The sequence below is a fragment of the Mus caroli genome, chromosome 16 (assembly GCF_900094665.2).
Source record: "Mus caroli chromosome 16, CAROLI_EIJ_v1.1, whole genome shotgun sequence".
NCBI lineage: Eukaryota > Metazoa > Chordata > Mammalia > Rodentia > Muridae > Mus > Mus caroli.
In genome coordinates this window covers 92,087,794-92,108,169 of record NC_034585.1, presented here as the reverse complement: position 1 = coordinate 92,108,169, position 20,376 = coordinate 92,087,794, and the positions used below count along the sequence as shown (strand labels likewise).

At 45.2% G+C, this 20,376-nt stretch overlaps 1 protein-coding gene across 2 annotated transcripts in view; it reads left to right on the top strand.

The window, feature by feature from the left end:
- The window catches only part of Fam3b (family with sequence similarity 3 member B), a 38,780-nt gene that overhangs the window by 2,470 nt on the left and 15,934 nt on the right, over positions 1-20,376 (top strand). Inside the window, exons 1-2 of one of the 2 annotated variants that reach the window (XM_021185462.1) lie at positions 4,864-4,977; positions 8,353-8,496. In XM_021185462.1, coding sequence (XP_021041121.1) covers positions 4,959-4,977; positions 8,353-8,496 — 163 coding nt within the window. In that variant the 5' untranslated portion in view covers positions 4,864-4,958. Of the gene's footprint in view, positions 1-4,863; positions 4,978-8,352; positions 8,497-20,376 lie in introns of those variants that run through there. The other variant, XM_021185461.1, reaches the window with a different exon arrangement.

Below are 20,376 nucleotides of genomic sequence, written 5' to 3'. Positions count from 1 at the left end.
CCTTCCCTTCCCTTCCCTTCCCTTCCCTTCCCTTCCCTTCCCTTCCTTTTTTCTTTCTCTCTCTTTCTCTCTCTCTTATTTTTTTTTATTTTTATTTTTTAATTTTTTGGTTTTGTTTTTCAAGACAGAGTTTCTCTGTGCCCTGGCTGTTCTGGAACTAACTCTGTAGGTCACTCGGAATGATAGAGATTCTTCTGCACATGAGGGCTCTGAACTAATCAGTGCTAACCAGTGATGGATTTAGAATATGAATGGACTTTTAGGAGGTGGTGGGACTGGGGAAGGTGGGGCCCAGTTAGAGCAAGTGGGTCTTTGGGGAGCGTGTAAATCTGTCAGTGGCTTCTTTTGGTTTCTTTCTCTGGATCATAATAGCTGCTAGGAGGTGACTAGCTTTGCTCCTCCAAGCCATTCCTGGTAGTTATGGTCTCTTTCTCAACACAGACCCCCAAACAAAAGTCAGCAACATGTGTGGAAATCCCTGACACTGCGACCCAGGACAAGTCTTTCACATCCTGTTCCCCTCAAGTACCTGTCATGGTGATAACATCTCTGACCTAATTCCTAACATGATATTTGTTTTTATAAGTCTATACTGAAGTTCAGTTTTCTGACACTGAGAGATAAACTGAGCAGCTGAAGTCAGTGATTGTTTGTGGAGTCTTGTCTGCTTTCAGCATTGTCTCATGTTTCCTCTCTTAGTTAACACAGCCCCTCTGAAGTGGTCCTCAGAAACCAGAATCCAGGACTAGGCATTCAATAGCTCACTTAAGGTCAACCAGCTGCACACTGAAGATCTAAGTCCAATTCATCCAGATTATCCTTCTTGATTCCAGACCCTTCAAGAGTTTATAGAGTTTCCTCTAGCTGGGGAGAGGGCTTAGGCTTAGTGGGTAGCAGTCCTTACCTCACAAGCTGATGACCTGAGATTGCGTCTTAGACAGAGACAGGAGAATCTATAGCAGTTTGAGGCTTGGTAGCCTGGGCTACATTACTACAAATAAACTATGTCTCAAGGCAGAAAGCAAGAACCAAAATACAAAGATTATCCTCTGACCCCTGTACACGCACCATGGCACACATATGTCTACACACATACAGAGAGAGACAATTTAAAAAAACTAAATTTAAGAGCCTGGTGGTGGTGGCCCAAGCCTTTAAATTGGGAGGCAGAGGCAATTAGAACTCTGAGTTCAAGGCCAGCCTGGTCTACAGAGTGAGTGAGTCTAGGAAAGCCATGGCTGCACAAGGAAACTCTGTCTCAAAAAACAAAATTAAAATAAAAGCCAGTGACAGAGGAAATGAGCCAGGTGCTGACACTGTTTGTTCTCTGTCATCACATCCCAGGCCTATATTCAACAGTGAAGGCTCCCAGTTTACAGGAGGAGATTAAGGAAGAGTAGAGGGAGAAAAATGATGTCAGCTACTCAGCATCTCAAAGAACGGTCAATAGAAAATTATGGAACTTTGTCTATTGAGGACCTTATGATGAAACTTGACTTGGATTCATCTTCAGAGATAACTCTTGGAATGTGTTACAGGACCCTGGGACACTCCTATAAGGGACCAAGAGTTTAGAGACCCAGCTTCCTACTAAATGGCCTTGTGCTACTAAGAGATTCAGTGCACTTCAGCTGCCTAAATGGCAAAGGAAGAAGTGAGTAGAGGTCTCTAGTACTTTAGGAATTTGAGTATCTATGAAGGAGGTCCTATATTCTATAATACTGTTTTATGGTGCTCATGTGATCAAAGACTCCTGCAGTCTCTAAGTTGATGCATTGCTCAGGTTTCTTCTAGAGTGTAGCTTTTGCTTCTGTGTTTTCAAGTTCATGACTGTAGGTGGGGCTTTCTTCCCACAGACAAATCACCACATGGGTACTTTATCCTCTCAGTTTGAATCCTGATGCAGTTCAACTTGAATTCACCTTCCTCTTGCCCCATCATACTAGCTGTGGATATGATGACACATAACTGTTTGGAACTGTGAGCTGTTCATGTCTCTAGTTACAGTGCAGGAACTGAAACAGCCCAAACATTTGGACTTCACCTTTTTTCATTAGTTAGCTTTTTGTCTCTGTGTTTAAACACCATGACTAAGGTAACTTAGGGAAGGAAGGGGTAATTTGGGTTGGTTCAGGAGGGCTAGAGATCATGATGGCAAAACAGAGGCAGCAGGCAGTGGGTGTGGTGGCTAGAATAGCTTAGAGTTCACATCTTGAAATGCAGGCACAAAATAGAGAGAGCAAACTGGAAATGGCTCTCTTAGAGCCCATCACCAAGGACACACTTCCTTTAGTCAGGTGACACCTCCTAAGCTTCTCCAAACAGCACCATCAACAAGGAGCCAATTATTCAAATGCCAGAGACTAAGGGGACACATTTCTCTTAAAAAACCACACACTATGTCTCTGGGGTTGAAACAGTGTCTGGTGTTAAGAGGCTTTTGACCCACAGATTAGCACTAGACAAATATGTCTGTCTCTTACTGGGATTCTCTGGGCTATGTCTGCCCCTCTGACCCCACAAATGGATGTACCCACCTCCAGGTTTGGAAGAGTTCCATAGAGTCAGCTCTTCCACCATGCTGCATCATTCTGGAATACAAATCCAAGGGCATGGAGAACCTTTTGTTTACCTTATAGCTGGTCAGCTGAGAATAATTGAAACTGCCTCCAACTTAGCCAAGTGTCTGGCTGCCTCAAAGCCTGAAAGGACAAAGGGATCTTACACAGGTATTGATAGGCCTAAGTGCTGTGCTTGTCAGCTGTTCTTCACAGTGACAAAACACCTGACAGAATTACCTTAATAGAGGAAAGAGTCAACTTTAGATCACATATCCTTAGGTGGTAGAGAAACAAGAAGGGAGGAAGGAAGGGGAATGCAGGGGAGGGGAAAAGAAGAGAGAAGGAACTCTTATGAAATGCAAGTGTGCGACAGATGATTTTTCATAGGCATAGTTTTAACTCTGAACGATGACAATTTCTGGAGATCTGTAATACAAACTTAGCTGTTGTAAAGGATGGTGCTGGAGAGACAGCTCAGTGGATAAGGACACCGGTTGCTTTCACAGATGACTTGGTTCAATTCCTGGCACCCACATCCATCAGTTACAGAGATTACATTGCTCTTTTTTGATCTCTGAGGGCTCCCACACATATATGGTACACATAAACTCATACAGGCACACACATATACACATAAAAGGCTAAGCAGGTATCTAAAACCACATATAAATCTTATATATTTAAATCATAATTATAATACATAAAACAAACCCATAGATAAAAGCTCCACCTCTGAATTCAAATGAGAGGAGGATGAAGGTAAGACTCTTGGAAGATGAAATAGAGGTAATGATAGAGTTGTACATTTGTCATTTCAAGCCATTGTTGAATTAAGGTGGAAGCTGGCTTTGGTGCGCCAGAGCAATGAGTGTGTGTTCTGTAGTGTATATGTGGTGTTCTCAGCATTGGGACAATACTTAAGTCCTCAGGAAGAAGCCTGACTAGATGTCTCTGTCATCTGGTCCCTCTGATTTGGGAGGACTGGAGCAGGTGAGAACAGTGTGCTTTCTTTGTTTCCTTGGATGAAACAACACAGAAAGTCTCATAAACACCACTGTACGAGAGCAGCTTAGGGAAGGGTTTATTCTAGCTCATAGCCCATCGTGGTGCTGCCAGGATTTTCTAGGTACGCTAGCATATGAGAACATGCCTCTACAATGTTCTAGAAAAGGAAGGAGAAGTATTGGCTTCATAGTGTTCTCATATGCTAGAGTGCCTAGTCAATCCTAGCAGCAGAAAAATGAGGTCAGTTGTGTTTTCAGTCAGGAGTCAGCAAGAGATGGATGCTGTTGCTCAGCACATTTTCTCTGTTTCATTCAGTTCAGGACCCTAGATCATGGAATGATGCCACCCATATCCAGGGTGGTTCCTCCTATTTTGATTAACTGATCTAGAAAACTCCTCAAACACATGCCCAGAGATTTGTCTTCTAGGTGAATCTAGATCTTGTCAAGCTGACGTTCAATACTAACTGTCATGTCATAGCCAATACTTCTTCCTTTTCTAGAACATTGTAGAGGCATGTTCTCATATGCTAGAGTACCTTGTGTTGTATGACTCAACTCTTTGGGCTCCTTGGAAGAGGAGGAATAAGGATGGAATAGAATTCCTACAGCAGCTGGACTGGAGCCTCAGCTTGCCTTAGTTACTTAAGACCACTGTGACTATAATGAGCTAAAAAGTTCTGTGAAAACCCGAATGCTGGAGATTGAGAGGGCACTGTGCCTACTCAGGTGGAAGGGTGGGGAAACCTAGGAAGCCTTCATACTTCCACTTGACACCATTTCTGAGTCCTATGTCCTTGTATATACATATCCCAAGGGACCTGGAGCTCTTTCTCACCTCATTTCCCTAAAATAATCATCCCATCAGTAAAGAAGATAAGGGGTTGGCACCACACTGGGCCACATGTCAGCAAGCGGGCAGTGTGACGACTTTGAACACAGTGTAGAGCCTTGGAGCTTTACTCTAGGATTCTGTGTTCTCGAGGCTTGAGCCAGTCGATACTTTAGTGAAACTAAGGTCGGGAATGCTATTGTTAAGGGGCACATTAGCTTAAACTCTTGGTGGTATTTCTCTGATTACATTAGCTCTAGCCTCTGGCCATCTGTAGCCCCAGGTGAACAGGACAGAAAGTGCCTCCTGCTTCTCAGGTGACCCTGGAGCTCCAGGGTGCTACCAACAGCCCCACCCATACCTGTTAGCCTGCCAGTCTGCTTGCTACTCTGAACCTTCCTGCTCTATGGATCCTCCCATTTGCTGGGAATTGGTCCACCCTTTTCTGCCTGCCCCAAGGGCGGTCATAATCTATGTGCAGCTCAGGCAGGTAGGTCAGCTTTCACAGGTCCCTGGGAATTGCAGCCAAGAGTTGAGTAGAAAGAGAGCAGTTTCTGGAAGATGCGTCCAGTTGCTACAGGTGAGTACCAGTACAGCTAGACTTGCTTCTGCGTGGGTGGAGGTGGCAGCATCCCTCTGCCTCCTTAACTGCCAAGCTGAGACAGAAGGATGAAGGCTCTGGCCAAGCCACCTCTTATGAGACCTAGGGTCCTGGTGGGAACCAAAATCTGGGAGGTTAAGGGGTGAGAGCTGAGATTTCCCTCCATCTCTTCTTATTACTCAATGGGGGTGGGGTTGTATGTACTGTCCTACCTACACAGTAGACATCAGGTGAGGGTGGGCAGGGGTGACCAAGATGGCTTAGTCCTGGGGACCATCCTATCAAAGTGAGAGGCCCTAGAACCAGGACAGCTGGGTAGGGGTTGGCTGCTAGCTGGGGTTAGCTGACCAGCTTAGGAATTTATGAAAAGTGGAAAGGACAGCAAGACAGCCCCATTTGGGGTTTACTTGGGGGAAGTGAGAAGTGGGAACCCCGATTACTGGTGGTCTTGACAGCAAACAAGCACCCTTTCCTGGGTTTTTATTTTTCTCAGGGTCCTTGACATTGGCATGAGACTTGGGAAGACAGTAAAGGGGGAGAAAGCTCACTGTTTCCCTCAGCTCTTGAGTCTCCCAGAGCCTGCCTTCTGTGGATAGAGTTCTGTCATTCCCTGTCTCATTTACACCGTGAAGAAGCCAACTTCTCTGAGGGCAAGCACCACGGCAGTGGCAGCAGCGTGGCAAACACAGCAGGCGCTGTGCAAACATGGCAGACCTAGAAAGGGGAAGTGCCCTTGACTTCCCTCTCAGGCCTCTTTCCTACCTCTGCACTGATTTGGGTGTCCTGTAGGGTAGGTGGGTGGAGATGTGTGTGTACATGTGCGTCTGTATGAACAAGGGCAGCATGCATGATGTACTGTTGCAGAACAGTCCTCTTTGTGTGACTGAGCTCTGTGGTTTTTGCATAGTGACATTTCTTAGGGCACATCCCTGGCCCTGACAAATGAACATAAATGAAGCATGTCCCTCATGTGGGACACTGGCTTTCATTCCCGTGCTTTTGGAAGAATGGTTTCATTATTTCCATATAGTACAGTTAGAAAATCATTTTCCTGACTACATATAGAAGGAGCTGAAGTTACTAGTTGTGTTCTCTCACTGACAGCCATTTTCTACACAGCCCTTGTGACATACACAAGAGCTGTGTGGCTCATTTGTGCAAAGATTTCAGGTAATTTCATAGTTGTACTTCTTCATCAGGTGTGGTTGTAAGAGTAGGGGCTATGTTACCTTGGTGAGCTAAGGGTTTGGCTGTGCTCTTGGAGTAGACTTTGTCATTGACTCAGCTGTCTAGCTTTAGATTTGTTCTCACTGGGCCTAGGAAGCTGCCACAATACCATCCCCATGGATATCTTCTCCCTCAGCTGGGGTGTTGACAAGGTGGTTAATGGTGGCACTTCCTTCCCAAAAATCCTCAATGGGCAAGGAGGCAGTGGACACCAAAGTCAGCTAAGCCCTGAGAGATGGCTCTTTAGCCTCAGTCTTCCTGGCTTTCCAGGTCTAAAAGGCATAGATGTTACCAGCAACTTGGATGAATGTTGGCAAGCATTAGGGACAGTTTCCTTGTCCTCTCTCAGATTGGAAGAAACCTATTACCAAGACAAATTGTCTTCTTCCAAGTGTGTCTGTGTCATATCACCTCTTCCTAAAAAGACACAATCAATTGGATCAGGGTCCTTCTAGTTACCTCATTTTAACTTATCTTCCCCTTTAAAGATTCTGTGAGTCATAAAATTCTTTGCATAGCGTCGGATAGTCTTAAGGTTGATTTCTTGTTGACTCTTCAGTTATATGGCCAGGCTTCAGAGGCCCTAGGCATTTGACAGTGAGGAAAAGTCTAGAACACATACACACACACACATGTACATACATGCAGGTGCATGTACTTTCACAGAATACATAAATCTAAGGACCAAGTACTTTGATATCAACTAGTAGCCTCCCATGCCAAGTGCTGGCTTTGTGTCATAAGTCGATCAAAGGTGCTTACCCAAGTTGATGGCTTTATCACTATATGAGCAAAGTCTGGGCTCTGGTTACAGAACCACAGACAAGGTCCTAGACTGTTCTTCCTCCCTCATCTCTGAAGCTGCTGGATCTCTTCCCGTCAGGGCAGTCACCAACCTGAGGTGCTGGGAGCCATTTTCCGAGTCTCCAGGCTCCCACCTTCCAGAAGCACCTTCCTTGTGTTCAGTTCTGGTGCCAAGTCTTTGCTGCTATTAGTGCTGGTAGGCAGTTTTGACAGACTGTCTGTGTCCTGTCTGCCCAGGGATGTAGAGAGGCTGTGTTGTAGCCTCCTGGAGATATGATAGGGACTGAATTGTGCCCAAATACCTGTGCTGAAGTTCTGTCCCATCAGGATCTCAGAATGGGACTGCATTTAAAGTGTTCAGATGAGTTCAAATTAGCTCATAGGTTAGAGCCAGGACTTTGTCTTTTCAAGAAAAAGTGATCAGGATACATTCAGAGGGATGGCCACCAAGGACACAGGAGGAAGATACTATCTACAAGCCAATATGTGTTGGGGGACTGGCCCTGAGACACCTTGATCTTGGCCCCCAGTATCTACTATCATGAAAAAAATGTTTCAATTGACACTCTTAGTCCACAGTTCTTTGTTATGGCAGCCCAAGATATGAGTACAAGCCACCAATGTGGGTTTTTGTATCTGTCCCCGTCCCTACTCCTTTGGTGGTAGACTGGTCCCTGGATGCTCCTGGCTCTACCTGCCTACACTACAAATGCTCCTGGCGTTAATTCTGCCCTCTTCTAGCCAGCCTCATGTCACTGCAAAAAGCCAGATTGCCTCATGCTGGAGGCCAGAGGCTGTACTTCTTACACAAGAACAGAGTCCTGATAAGGGTCCAAGATGGAGATCATTGCTTGCCCACAGGCAGTCCTGTCATGAAGTGGAGTCTTCCCTGGGAGGGTGTCTGGCTTTTTGTACATTCTCTATTTTCTTCTTGGTCAGATCCTCACCCTGGTTCTGATAATCTGTTCTTCACCCATTCCAAAAGTTGTGCAGCAGCTCCTGCTCAGGGTCTCTCACATGTAGGAGTCTGGGTGACCCTCTGAATTTCATTTCATTTGCCAATTTTCTTTTTTATACAAGCCCTAGGATGAAATTGTCCAGACCAGCATGTCCCTGGCTTTGTTCATATTCTGCAGCTGTCCTAAGACATAATCCGCCCCAAAGAATTTTCTAGAACATGCTGTTCCAGACAGAATCTACCAAAACCTGCCTTCCCAGGAGTCTGAGTCCCAGAAACGGGTAGTGTGATAGGCTGTAGAGGGGATCGCTGAGTGCCCATAGTGAAGTTTGTCATCTCTAGGAATTCCTGTCATCTTTTTCCAGGCATCTTCAAGGCACTAGTGTTTATTTTCTCCTCCCTGTGCGCCTGGTATTCTGGGTACCTGCTCGCGGAGCTCATTCCTGACGTGCCCCTGTCCAGCACTCTCTACAACATCCGAAGCATTGGAGAGAGACCTGTTCTCAAAGGTGAGTACTGCAGCTGGGCTCCAGGAGCTGGACCAAGCTGGATGCAGAGGACAGGAAGGGGAGAGGAAGAGGGTCTCTGCAGATGTCCATGTATGCATTCCACAGCATCCTGAGGCACGTGCCACTGGTCACCATGACCAGTCTGGATTCAGGCTGCACATCCATGACTACCTACAGCCTCACTGAACTATCCTTTTCAGACTTGTCTCAGCTTTCTTCCACTGGGTCTTAATTATAGAGTCTTTTTTTGTTTTTTGCCCTGGGAGGCAGAAGTGACCAAATAGGCATTAAAGAAATTGGGGTGGGTCAGGAGGTGTAGAGAGATGGCTCATTTGGATCCAAAGTAGTGAAGTAAATGCTGGTTGGGTGTGGCACGTGCCTGTCATTCAAGCATTGGGAGGCAAAGTCAGGGGATCTCAAGAGTAAGCTGTCTATAGAAACTGGTCGCATTTCCAGCTTCGGAGTTTGAGTGTGTCTGCCACAAATAAAACAGAAGGGTGGTCAAGGCAGATGATTCCAGGCATTAACCTCAGCTTTCCATACCACATGTGCGTATACACCCACTTTCTATTGGAAGACAGGGTGTGCACAGACACAGCTTGGGGTGAAGGGGCTGGAAGAAGGTCATCCAGGGAGAGCCCAAGAAAGAGTCAAAGAGCAAATTGCCATTGGGAAAAATGGTCAGGGGACAGCAAAGTAGCATCTGAGCATAAGGAGAGACTTGCACGGCCCACCTATGGAGACAAGGCTAAGAAAGATCCAGGGAGGTGTAGATATGGTACCTGCTGGAAGCTTGCTTCCTAGTTTCCTGATGATATCTCTCTGAGTCATGGTACTATCTATTTCTCAATATCTGTTTTATTTCATAATGATCATGCCAGAAGGGAGGTGTTGTCTTGGAAGAAAATGGGTGCTGTCAAAGTCTAGTTATGAGTTCAGCAGGTGCTTATCGCAGCTGTCCCCACTGAGCACACGAAGGCTCTTCCTTCACATCTGACCGTGAGAGTCAGCTGGGAAAGAAAGCAGAGGTAAACCACAGCATTCAGGAACTAAGAAGCTTTAAGGGGCATGAACTCTATCCAAAATGGTACCGAATACCCAGTGGGACAGGGGGCAGTAAAGTGCCCCCCTTTAAAAATTTTGCTGGACATAGATGCTGTTTGGTTGTTGTTTTGAGATAGGCCCTCTCTAAGGTACCCTAGCTCGAGAAGGTCTTGAGTTGGAGATCTTCCTGCTGCTGTCTAGAGGGATAGAATGACAGGAGTGTGCTGATAAATCCAGAAGCCAGTGTGTTTAAAGAATATACATACATACATACATACATACATACATACATACATACATATAGTAGCTATCTTAAGACACACCAGAAGAGGGCATCAAATTCCATTACAGATGGTTATAAGCCACCATGTGGTTGCTGGGAATTGAACTCAGGGCCTCTGGAAGAGCAGTCAATGCTCTTAACCACTGAGCCATCTCTCCAGCCCAAGCCAGTGTATTTTTAACGTAGAAAAAGTCTAAAGATTAATTTGCACAAAGCTAAGTAATGATTACAAATAATTGTAGGTACCTTTCCTTTTCGATTAATTCATTTTTATGTAGGGCTGTACCACTCTGAGTATACCTGGTCTTGTCTGATCACAGAAGCTAAGTAGAGTCAGGCCTTGGTTTGTACTTGGAAGGAAGATAAATTACTTTTGTTTTTTCAATAATAAAAAGTCAAAGGACCTTCATTGGACTTGACTCTGATGGGGTTTTCAGTATAAGTTGTGTATGGCCTTTGCCTGTGTCTCACTTACCATGCACATGGTGTGGAGGAGACTGGTATTTCCTGTCAGCAGAGGCCAAGGAGGAACATCAGAAGTTTGTCGCCACCTTTATTCCCCTCTGCTTTTACACGTGCTTTCAAGCTCATCCTGCAGATGTGGCCTGGTAAGCCAGCTTTGAGCAAGGGCTCCTTAGCAGAATGGTTTCAGCTTCTGCACCCTGTAGGGTATACTAGAAACACTAGCAACTCAAATGGTATGACTATAGCCAAGATGGCTGTGTGTTGGCTTGTTCCAAGTGTGGAGCCTCCCTTAGGAAGATCAGATCACACTGATCACATGGGCGATAAATCATTCTGGTATTAGCATAGACAAAGCTGGATGAAGAGGAAAGCAAGACCTATGCTGCCAGACCTCGCAGCTAGGTGTTCAGTGCCAGTGTTTCCAACATGCCTGGTGGGGCCTGCCTTGCTGAGAAGTCTTTGAGCCTCACCCAGCCTTAGCTTACAGTTACCATCAGGAAGTAGTCTGAAAACTGGGGACAGAGTGGGGCTCCCGCTCATTGTAGGAGCTCTGCCTGTAGTCATTAGTCATTTTTTTTTCAAAATTTAAAAATATTTATTCCCTACAATTTGTTTTGCATTTAATCTAATTTGAAAGAATAAACAATCTAATTGTTTTAAATGGTTGCTAATATGGTTACTGAGAATTTGAGTTACCCTTTAAACTTTTGCACTTGTGGCCAGCATCCCACTGTCTGTAGGGTATCTCACCAGACCTCTGTGAGATACCATGTAACTACTTGTAGCATAAAAGGTGGGGGTGGGGCAGCTAGTTACAATGCAAAGCTCACCGTGAGTGAGGATGAGATTACTGCAGGGCAGTTGTAGGGAAGCAAATGGACTTTGCCTGGATGATGCCAGACAGATGGCTGCAGGGCTTTGGCAGGCTGGAAGCTTGAGGGTGAATTGTGTGGGATGTTCTTCTGACTGGAGGCTATTATAACTAAAAGCCAAGCCTAGCTCTTGCACACCCCAGGAGACACTACGAGACACAAGATGGTTTATTCAGCATGACAGTTTCATGACATCAGGTCTTATGTTAAAGTCCTGGATTGTTTGGAGTTTTGTGCAGGGTGAAAGGTGAAGGTGACATTAACATTTTTCTTCATGTCAAATACAAGCTTCCCAGAACCCCATTTGTTGAAGATGCTATCTTTTCTCTAATGTGTATTTTTTTGACATGTTTGTAAAAAAAAAATCAGGTGGCTGTGTAAGTGTGGATTACAACCTGGTTTTTAGTTCTATTCCGTTGACCTGTGCTGGTACCATGTGTTTTAAGACCATGGTTCTGTGGTATAACTTGAAATCAGGTGTGCTAATACCTCTTGCCATATTCTTTTTGTTTACATTGCTTTCGCTATCCTATTTTATGTGTGTATGTGATATATATGTGTGTGTGTGTGTGTGTGTATGTATATATATGGTGTGTAAGTATGGTATGTATAGTGTGTGTATGAGTGTGGTGTATGTGTTTATATATGTGTGGTGTGTAAGTGTGTTATCTGAGTGAGTTATGTATGGTGTGTGATCTATAAGTGTATGTGGTGTGTGAATGTGCATGTGGTATGTGAGTGTGTTTGTGTGGTATGAGTGTATGTGGTGTATGAATCTGTTTGGTGTATGTGTGGTATGTGAGTGTGTGTTATATGTGAGTGTGTGTGTGGTATATAAGTGTGTGTAGTGTGTGGCATGTGTATGAGTGTGTGGTGTATGTATATCTGTGTGGTATATAAGTATGTGTAGTATGTGGTGTGTGTATGAGTAGGTAGAATATGTGTGTGGTATATGAGTGTATTGTGTGTGTTACCATTTAAATTTACATTTTTTTCCTATTTGCATGAAGAGGCAGAGTAGCTATGGAGTGAGAGTACCCTGAATCTGTAGATTGCTTTTGGCAAAATGGCCATTTCCACCCAATTAATTATTCTAGTCCAGGAGTGTGGGGTATTTTTCAATCTTTTACTATTTTCTTCAGGTTCTTTCTTTAGTGGCAGTGGCTATTCTCTGTGCCTTTAGCCTGGGATGGGGAACACTTCTTAAGGGACTAATGTAAAGGCTAAGCACTCCTTAAGGGACCATATGCAGAGGTGAACAGGTGACCCAAAGTGAAGGAGTTTGAGGAGTTTGAGGAGTTTGAGGAGTTTGAGGAGGAGGAGAAGAAGAAGAGGAAGAAGAAGAAGGAGGAGGAGGAGAAGGAGAGGAGAGGAAGAAGGAGAGGAAGGAGAGGAGAGGAGAGAGAGAGGGAAGGAGAGGAGGAGGAAAAAGGGAAAAGAGAAAAAGAAAAAAGAGAAGAGAAAAGAGAAGAGAGAAGAGAGGAGAGAGGAGAGAGAGGAGAGAGAGAGAGAGAGAGAGAGAGAGAGAGAGAGAGAGAGAGANGAGAAGAGAGAAGAGAGAAGAGAGAAGAGAGAAGAGAGAAGAGAGAAGAGAAAAGAGTGGGGGCCAAACAGCCCCTTTTATAGCAAGTCAGGCCTACCTTGCTGTTGCCAGGTAACTGTTGGGCGGAGCCTAGGAGGAATGCTAACAACTTTTAGTGCTTCCTGAATTTGAAAACAAGAAACCACAAACTTCTCACTCTGTTGCCATTTCTGTTGCATGTAGTAGGTATTCAGAGTCTTGGTGGAAGTATCTAGGCCTTACAAGCAGGGCAGCAGATGTTGGCCTGCAAGAGGTGAGTGGTCTTTCTGCATATTCTGTCTCCTTTGTCTGGGCACCACCACTGATGCTGAATCCTGGAGGACCTCAGAGACACTAGAGAGTCCAACTTCCCAGGCCACTTTCCTTTGTTGCCTCATCAGAGTGGCCTGCCTGTGCTGTCCTCTCTAGGACTCTTGGCTGCTGCTGCTGCTGCTGCTGCTGCTGCTGCTGCTGCTGCTAAAGCTCTCACTCCATCTCTCAGTCCTTATTTTCCCCTGACAAACTTTAGACAAATGTTTAACAAAGGCCACAGTGATACTATCTATGGATGGCCACCAAACCCCATCCTCCTTGTACCTCCGAACCCCTGAGTGTACAGAGGTCTGGGCCCCATAGAACATTGTTCCCTGACCTCCACTGCATGCAAAGATACAGAGGCACTCACTCATCAGCTGGCATGTAACAGAACACTTTGAGCGGCCAGTTCTGACTGCATGATGGATGTGTGGGAAAGCTGTTGCCACATAAGCAGGAAACCTGCTGTTGGTGTCTCTGCCACACATAGAAAGAATCTCATCACCCAGTTTTCCAGTGACTTCCTAGGATGCCCCCTAAATCCTCAGGGTTATCCTCATTGCCAGGGGGTGGGAAACCAAGGTACCCAATGAGGGCATTTTCTTGAAAGACAGATTCTTGGACCCAATACCAGGAACTTAGAAAGCCTATAGGTCTAGGGCTGAGTCCAAGAACCTGTACTTAGCCTTTGAATGGTGCATGGTTGAAAAGAAATTTTTCATGGGCTTGTTTGGAGTCCTGGAGATAGTATTTCCCTTTGAAAGGCAGGCTGGAGCTTCTTGACTCTGGATCTGGTAAGAGCTGCTTGGTCTTGGTATGAGCAGGATTCATGTGGACCAGGGAACTTAGTCTCTGCTTGTCCCTTTGGATTTCAGCTATCAGCTGTCTTGGGAAGCACTGAGGCTAGGTGAGGTCCTCAGTGACCTTGTGGGACATGGCCAGGTGGGAGGGAGCTGTGGGTCCTGGACTGAGGGGCAGGCATCTCTCTCCACCCACACAGAGTCATTCTGTGCTCCTAGAAAATGAGTGAAAGGTTTGGTGAATACACTACTAATGAAACACCAAAACCAAAACCAAAACATACTGCTCTCCCACTCATTCTCAGGACCTTTGAGAAAACAAACACGCACTCCTATGTCACTCTGGCCACTACCGCCCCATGCTTGTAGGGGCTCTGGAGAAAATCAAAGGCCTGTCTTACAGAAAGTTCACCTGCACATATCCATATGAAACAGCACCAACTTGAGATGGCATTGGCAATGCCAGGGGGGCCAAAGCCGGGCTAGAAAATCCCCCAGCCATGCATGAGTGTTGCGGCCCGACCAGCAGTCTGCAACGCGAACGGTTCAACTGAGGATGGCAGTTTGAGCTGAAAAGAGAGGAAGCTAGATGGGGCGGGAGAAAGAACGAGGCCAAGACGATTTCATGTTCAAGGCCCCCCTTTACTAATTCCAACATTCAGTTATAAAGGAAGGGGGAGGGAACCCGATTTCCCGCCAAGTAACTCGGGGTCCAGTGGCAGGATGAACACGTGTGTGCCTCCAAGCAGCAAAGCGACAGGGTCCAGCAGTGGGCGTGGCAGAACGAATGAGCAGGAAACTCCACCCTTGAGCAAGCAGGTTCCAGGGTGGGGAAAGAGAGACCACACATGAGGTCTTGCTCCAGTGTTTCACCCCAAGCATGGGACCTGTCTCCAGTAGATGGTGACCCATCTACCACCAGGGGAAGTTTTAATGTTAAATTGTACTCAAAATGTAGGGAGGGAACAATCAGAATGCATTATAACAGGTATGAAAAATTTAAAGCATAAGCTTAACTCAGAAAATGCTCTGCCATAGATGCCTGAACATTGTTTATAAAACAGTAAAAATATACTTTTAGTGATTAATGAAGTTGAAAGCAAGAAAGCATAGAATCTTCACCCCAGGTTGTCATTTCAGGTCTCTGTGTAGAAGGCATACATAGTCTTAGTACATACGTCCAAGTTCTGCAGTGGGTGTTGGCCTCCAGTGAAGCAGCTCCAGAGCTGTTGTCTATCTGCAGGCCACTTTCTGTCTGTTATTTTCTCAGCTCTTTGTCATTCTCTGTTGCTAGTCTCATCTCACAGGAGGAGGCCAGGGAGACCCTTTGATATCCACACTGGGGAGATCTAGTGAGTCTGTGGCCTGGTATATTGAACATGTGTTTTATAAAAAAGAAGAGAAGAAATATGTTTGGTGGAGGTGTAGTTAGGTGTGGGAGAAGGGATACCTCTGTGGGCCCATGCTGAGGCATCCCTTTCCCCCGAGGGACCAACTACAAAGAAGGGGGAGCAAGAGCAAGGGGACAGAGCAGGAGCAATAGAGTAAGAGAGAGAAGAGGGGGCAAGCAGCCCCCTCTTTAGTGAGTCAGGCACACTTGGCTATTGCCAGGTAACTGTGGGGCAGAGTCTAGACAAAATGCTAACAGAACAGGCAGGCTCTTGTTTGCTTGTTAGACTGGTCAACCCAACTAGTCCTGGAGCCCCAACCACTTTGACTGACAGGTAGATGAAGAACAAAGAACAAGGAATAGCCTAACCCAGTCCGTGGCTGTTCTGAAGGTATGTGTGCCTTTGGCAGTGAGGATCTTCCCCATCCCAGAGGAAAAGGAGCTGTCTCCTACCAGCTCAGAGCCTGTCACCCCTGCCTGGAAAACTGTCACATGATCAAGATAGAGCCCACATGTTTCTTGGGACTGTCACTTGCACTCTTGGTGCTAGGTTCTGTGGAACCAGAGCCCCCAGAGGACTAAGGGGCTTATGAAATAGGAGCAGGGAGGAAAACTCACCCCAACTGGCCTTTAAGCCTCACAAAGTGTGTTTAAATTTTTAATAAATTTGAAGTAAATTGACTTGGAAGTGGTTTGCTGTTATGTTTACAATGCAAAATATATTTTTAAAAGCTGATGTGGTGACCTACACCTTTAATCCCAGCAGTGGCAAAGGCAAAGGCAGGTAGATCTCCCTGAATTCAAGATCAGCCTGGTCTACATAGCAAGTTCCAGACCAACCAAGGCTACACAGAGAAACCTTAACTCTTACATATCTACATATGTTAAAACTGTTATTTAGTGTGTTTGCTGACTCAGTCCTGCAGCTGTAATTACACCCTGCAGGTATAAATTGTAACACACACCGATTATGTTATAAGCTTTTTCTGTGTTTGGGGAAAGAAATGTTCTCTTGCTTCCTTGTTCTTTCCCTGTTACTCTGAGGTCTAATGACCAATTTAATGTCTCACTGCTTTCTGAGTGTTATGAGGTTTTACAGAGCTAAGCTCTTGGAGCAGTCTGCTGCTGCCTTCCTCACTTCTGGGAGGTCTTTACACAGCCATCAGATTCAATTTTCTTGCTTGTATTTTGCAGCTGGATTTATAACCAACCTAAACTACCTTTGTGGTTTCTTTCCCTGTTTCTTGTATCAATTGGCAACACTGTTGTGGTCCTGTCCTAAGTGTTTGTCCTTTGGGACCTAACAAGTGTATGATGCCCCTAGGGCTTCTCTTTAAACAACCATTAGGGTCAAGGATCCCTACTCCTATAACCACAGCACATTTGTGGGCACACACAGTGTTTATACATGGGCTCACACCCACTTCACAGCCAGCTGAGGAGGCTTTGCATCCAGCATTCTGGCTACAAGGCTGTCAGGAATGGGGAGGTGTTTGTCTCCAATGGTGATCCACAGGCCAGGTGTGTGAGGCACATCACTGCCCACAGGGAAGCTGCCACACCTTCTGAGAGCCATTACTGTACTAAAGGGAGAATGTGTTCCCATCTGAGGACCCATCTCTCTAAACTGAATTTATAGATGTAAATGTTGACAAAGTTGGAAATCAGGAAGCACCCACTTTTAAACAGTGTGTTTATTGCATTTAGAGATATTCTGCTCTGAGCATTTTCAGGCGAATATCCAAGGAGAATCATTATTAAACCTTGAAGATTGTTTCCAGGGGCTGGGAACATGACTAAGTGGTAAGAATGCAAGCATGAGGACCTGAGTTCAAATCTCTAGTACCCACATAAAAAGCTGAGCACAGCTGGGCTTGTCTGTAGCCCCAGAATTGTAGAGACAGGCGGATCCTGGAAGTTCATTGGCCACCTAGTTGTGCCAAAGCAGCAAGCTTCTGGTCCTGTATGCGACTCTGTCCTAAAGGAATAAGGCAGAGAAGAGTAGACACCTGGTACCATCTTCTGGCATCTGTGTGTGCACCTGTGGGTGTGTTAACCAGAATGCCCACAGGTATTCAATACACATACACCATCTTTTTAAAATTGTTAAATACACTAGAGTGTTAGAAATGTCTAAATACTGGAAAGATAATGCATATACAACACTGTTTCATGTTAAGAGTTGAATAGTTGATTTAAAAGTTTTGTTGTCTGGAGCTTGACAAGAAAACCACATTAAGTACTTGGAATTTAAAATTAACACACTATGCTGTTTAAATGTGTTTAATCCATATTCTGACATTGCAGATGCCTTTGTGTGTATGGAAAAGTCCAGAAGTGTTGGGATGATCCACAAATATTTTCTGGCTATAAAAAATTGTGTGCTTCTGTTTTCAATTGTTATTTGGAGCTGGCAGTACCAGGCTAGCAAGATACGTAAAGGGCACCTTCTCACCTGTCTTTGAAAGAAAGATGAGCTGCTATGGGGGAAGGCAACCTTTCCCAGGCAGCCCCCAAAGCCAGCTGCTTGAGTAAGGAATTAAAGAGCTGGCAGCTGGTCCTGGGGCAGGAAATACCAGCAGAGATGCAGGCAGATGCAGAGGTGCAGGCAGCTGTAGACAGATGCATAGGCATAGATGAAGGCAAGAGGGAGGCAGGTTGGGGCTAGAAAGCAGGCAGTGAGAAGTGTGTGGAGAGATGCAGTGGAGAAGTAGGGTTAAGTTAAAGGCGAGTGGAAAGACTGCCCCAGCAAAAGGTCAACAGCCTTATTAAACTTTATTTTTTTTTTTTTGCAGGGTTCCCTAATGTGATTTTTTTTAATTAGGTAATTTCCTCAATTACATTTCCAATGCTATCCAAAAAGTTCCCAATACACTCCCCCCCACCACCAGTCCCCCACCCACCCACCCCCACCCCTTGGCCCTGGCATTCCCCTGTACTGGGGCATATAAAGTTGGCAAGTCCAATGGGCCTCTCTTTCCAGTGATGGCAGCTAGAGACAAGAGCTCTGGGGTACTGGTTAGTTCATAATAATGATCCACCTATGGGGTTGCAGTTCCCTTTAGCTCCTTGGGTACTTTCTCTAGCTCATCCATTAGGGGCCCTGTGATCCATCCAATAGCTGACTGTGAGCATCCACTTCTGTGTTTGCTAGACCCCAGCATTGTCTCACAAGAGACAGCTATATCTGGGTCCTTTCAGCAAAATCTTGCTAGTGTATGCAATGGTGTCAGCGTTTGGAAGCTGATTATGGGATGGATCCCTGGATATGGCAGGGTTAGGGTTAGGGTTAGGGTTAGGGTTATAGATGTCTCCGTGTCTTAAGTAAACCTCAAGCAGGATCCCGAGAAAGGCCAACGATACAGAAGGACATGGTTGTAAAGGTAGAATAGTAAAGGTTTATAGAATATTTTTTTTGTCTAAAAAAGAATCAGAATCTATAGAAAGAGAATTAGTAGAAGCTGATCAGAGCACTGTCCTTGGTCTTAGAGTCTCCTGTGGTTCTCCTCTTTCTCTTTACAGTAGATGTGCACCCCAGCTTGTTCTCTGTGTGCTGTGCTGCTGACCTACACCCCAACTCTACCTTGATGCTGTCCCAGGACAGCAGACTCTGGAGGTGCTGCAGAATGACTGGATATTAACATCAAATCTCTGATTTCCTGGAGAAATTTTAAAAAGCAAAGGAAACTGTAAGCTAGAGTTAACAAAATACAATAAAAAGATCATGGGAGATGCTGGTGTTAGGGGACCAGGCTGAAGAGGCAGAGTACGGGCAAAGAGGAGCCTAGACCAGCCTGAAGAAGAGGAAGCCATCTTTGCCATTTTCTCCTTTTGGGTACAGAGGACAGTGGTCACCAAGAAACCATGTCTAGGGCCATGTCCATCAGGGACACAGTAACATAGCCAGCATCATGACAGCACTCTGAACCTTGACTTGTTCCAAAAGGTTCTTCCAGGGACAGTACCGTTCACCCCATCACAGTTCCTATCTTTAAAAAGGAAGTATTACCGTCATGAACACATGGGCATTTGCTGTGGCAGAGGTATTGTAGTCATAGGACAACTTTTGAGAGTTGATGTAGGTAGAAGTCAAGATCAAGTCCTCAAGCTTGGCACCAAGTTGCAAGTTGTCCTCTGTGGATCTCTCTCACTGGCCTGAACGGCTCTTTTCAATAGACTCATGACTTTTAAAATTCAAGCGTAAAATCTGTATGTACATGTGATTACAGCGTGACATTTTGATCTGGGCAAACACTGTGGGATGGCTAAATGGGGCTCATCAGCAAATCTTTTGGCTGGAAGTTGTTTTACGCGTTAAAGATACATGCAGGCGGCCCCTGCAGCAATTTTCAAGTCTATAATGCAACACATTATATTAACTACTTCCCATGGCAAATCTCTTGATCTAACAGGCTGATTTAACACACATGTATTCCCTGACAAAGCTGTTCCCATCTCCCTCCTGCATGCTCTAACCTTCCCAGGTTTTGGTGACCACTTTCTGCTGTTTGTGTTTCTTCACTTCTTTAGACTACACTTGTGAGGGAGGTTTTGTGGTATTTACCTTTCTATTCTTGGCTTATTTCATTTAGCAGGATGTCCTCCTGTTTCCCCCAAAGGGACAGGATTTGTCTCAGTTTTTTAAGGCTGAGTAGTATTCTACTGCATACGTGTATGAGCACAGGAGTGCAGTTTCTCATTGGCACACTGACTTCATCACCTTCAGAAATACCCAGGAAGATGCAGGAAAAATGCAGGAATGGGATCTAGATGCCACCCTGGCCACCCCTCTGCCTGTTTTTAAATCAGGTTTAAAATGTCACTTGTCATTTAACTGCTGGGGTTCCTTATGTACTTTGGACCTTAGCCCTGTATCTGAAAACTGGCCCAGAGCTATTTCCTGCTTTGTTGGTCATCTTTACACTATCTTCCCCTCTGTTGTCTGTGTTTCTGTGCCTTTGAGGTCATTTCAGAAAAGTCATTGCCTGGCCAACACCACTGTGGGTTTCCCCGTGTTTTACAGTTTCTGCTTTTATACTCAGGTCTTTGATCCATTTCGAATTCCTGCTGTTGTGTAAGATGTGAGATAACTTGGCTTTATCCATCTGTATGAGAATCTCTAGTTTGTAACACCATTTATTAAACACTCT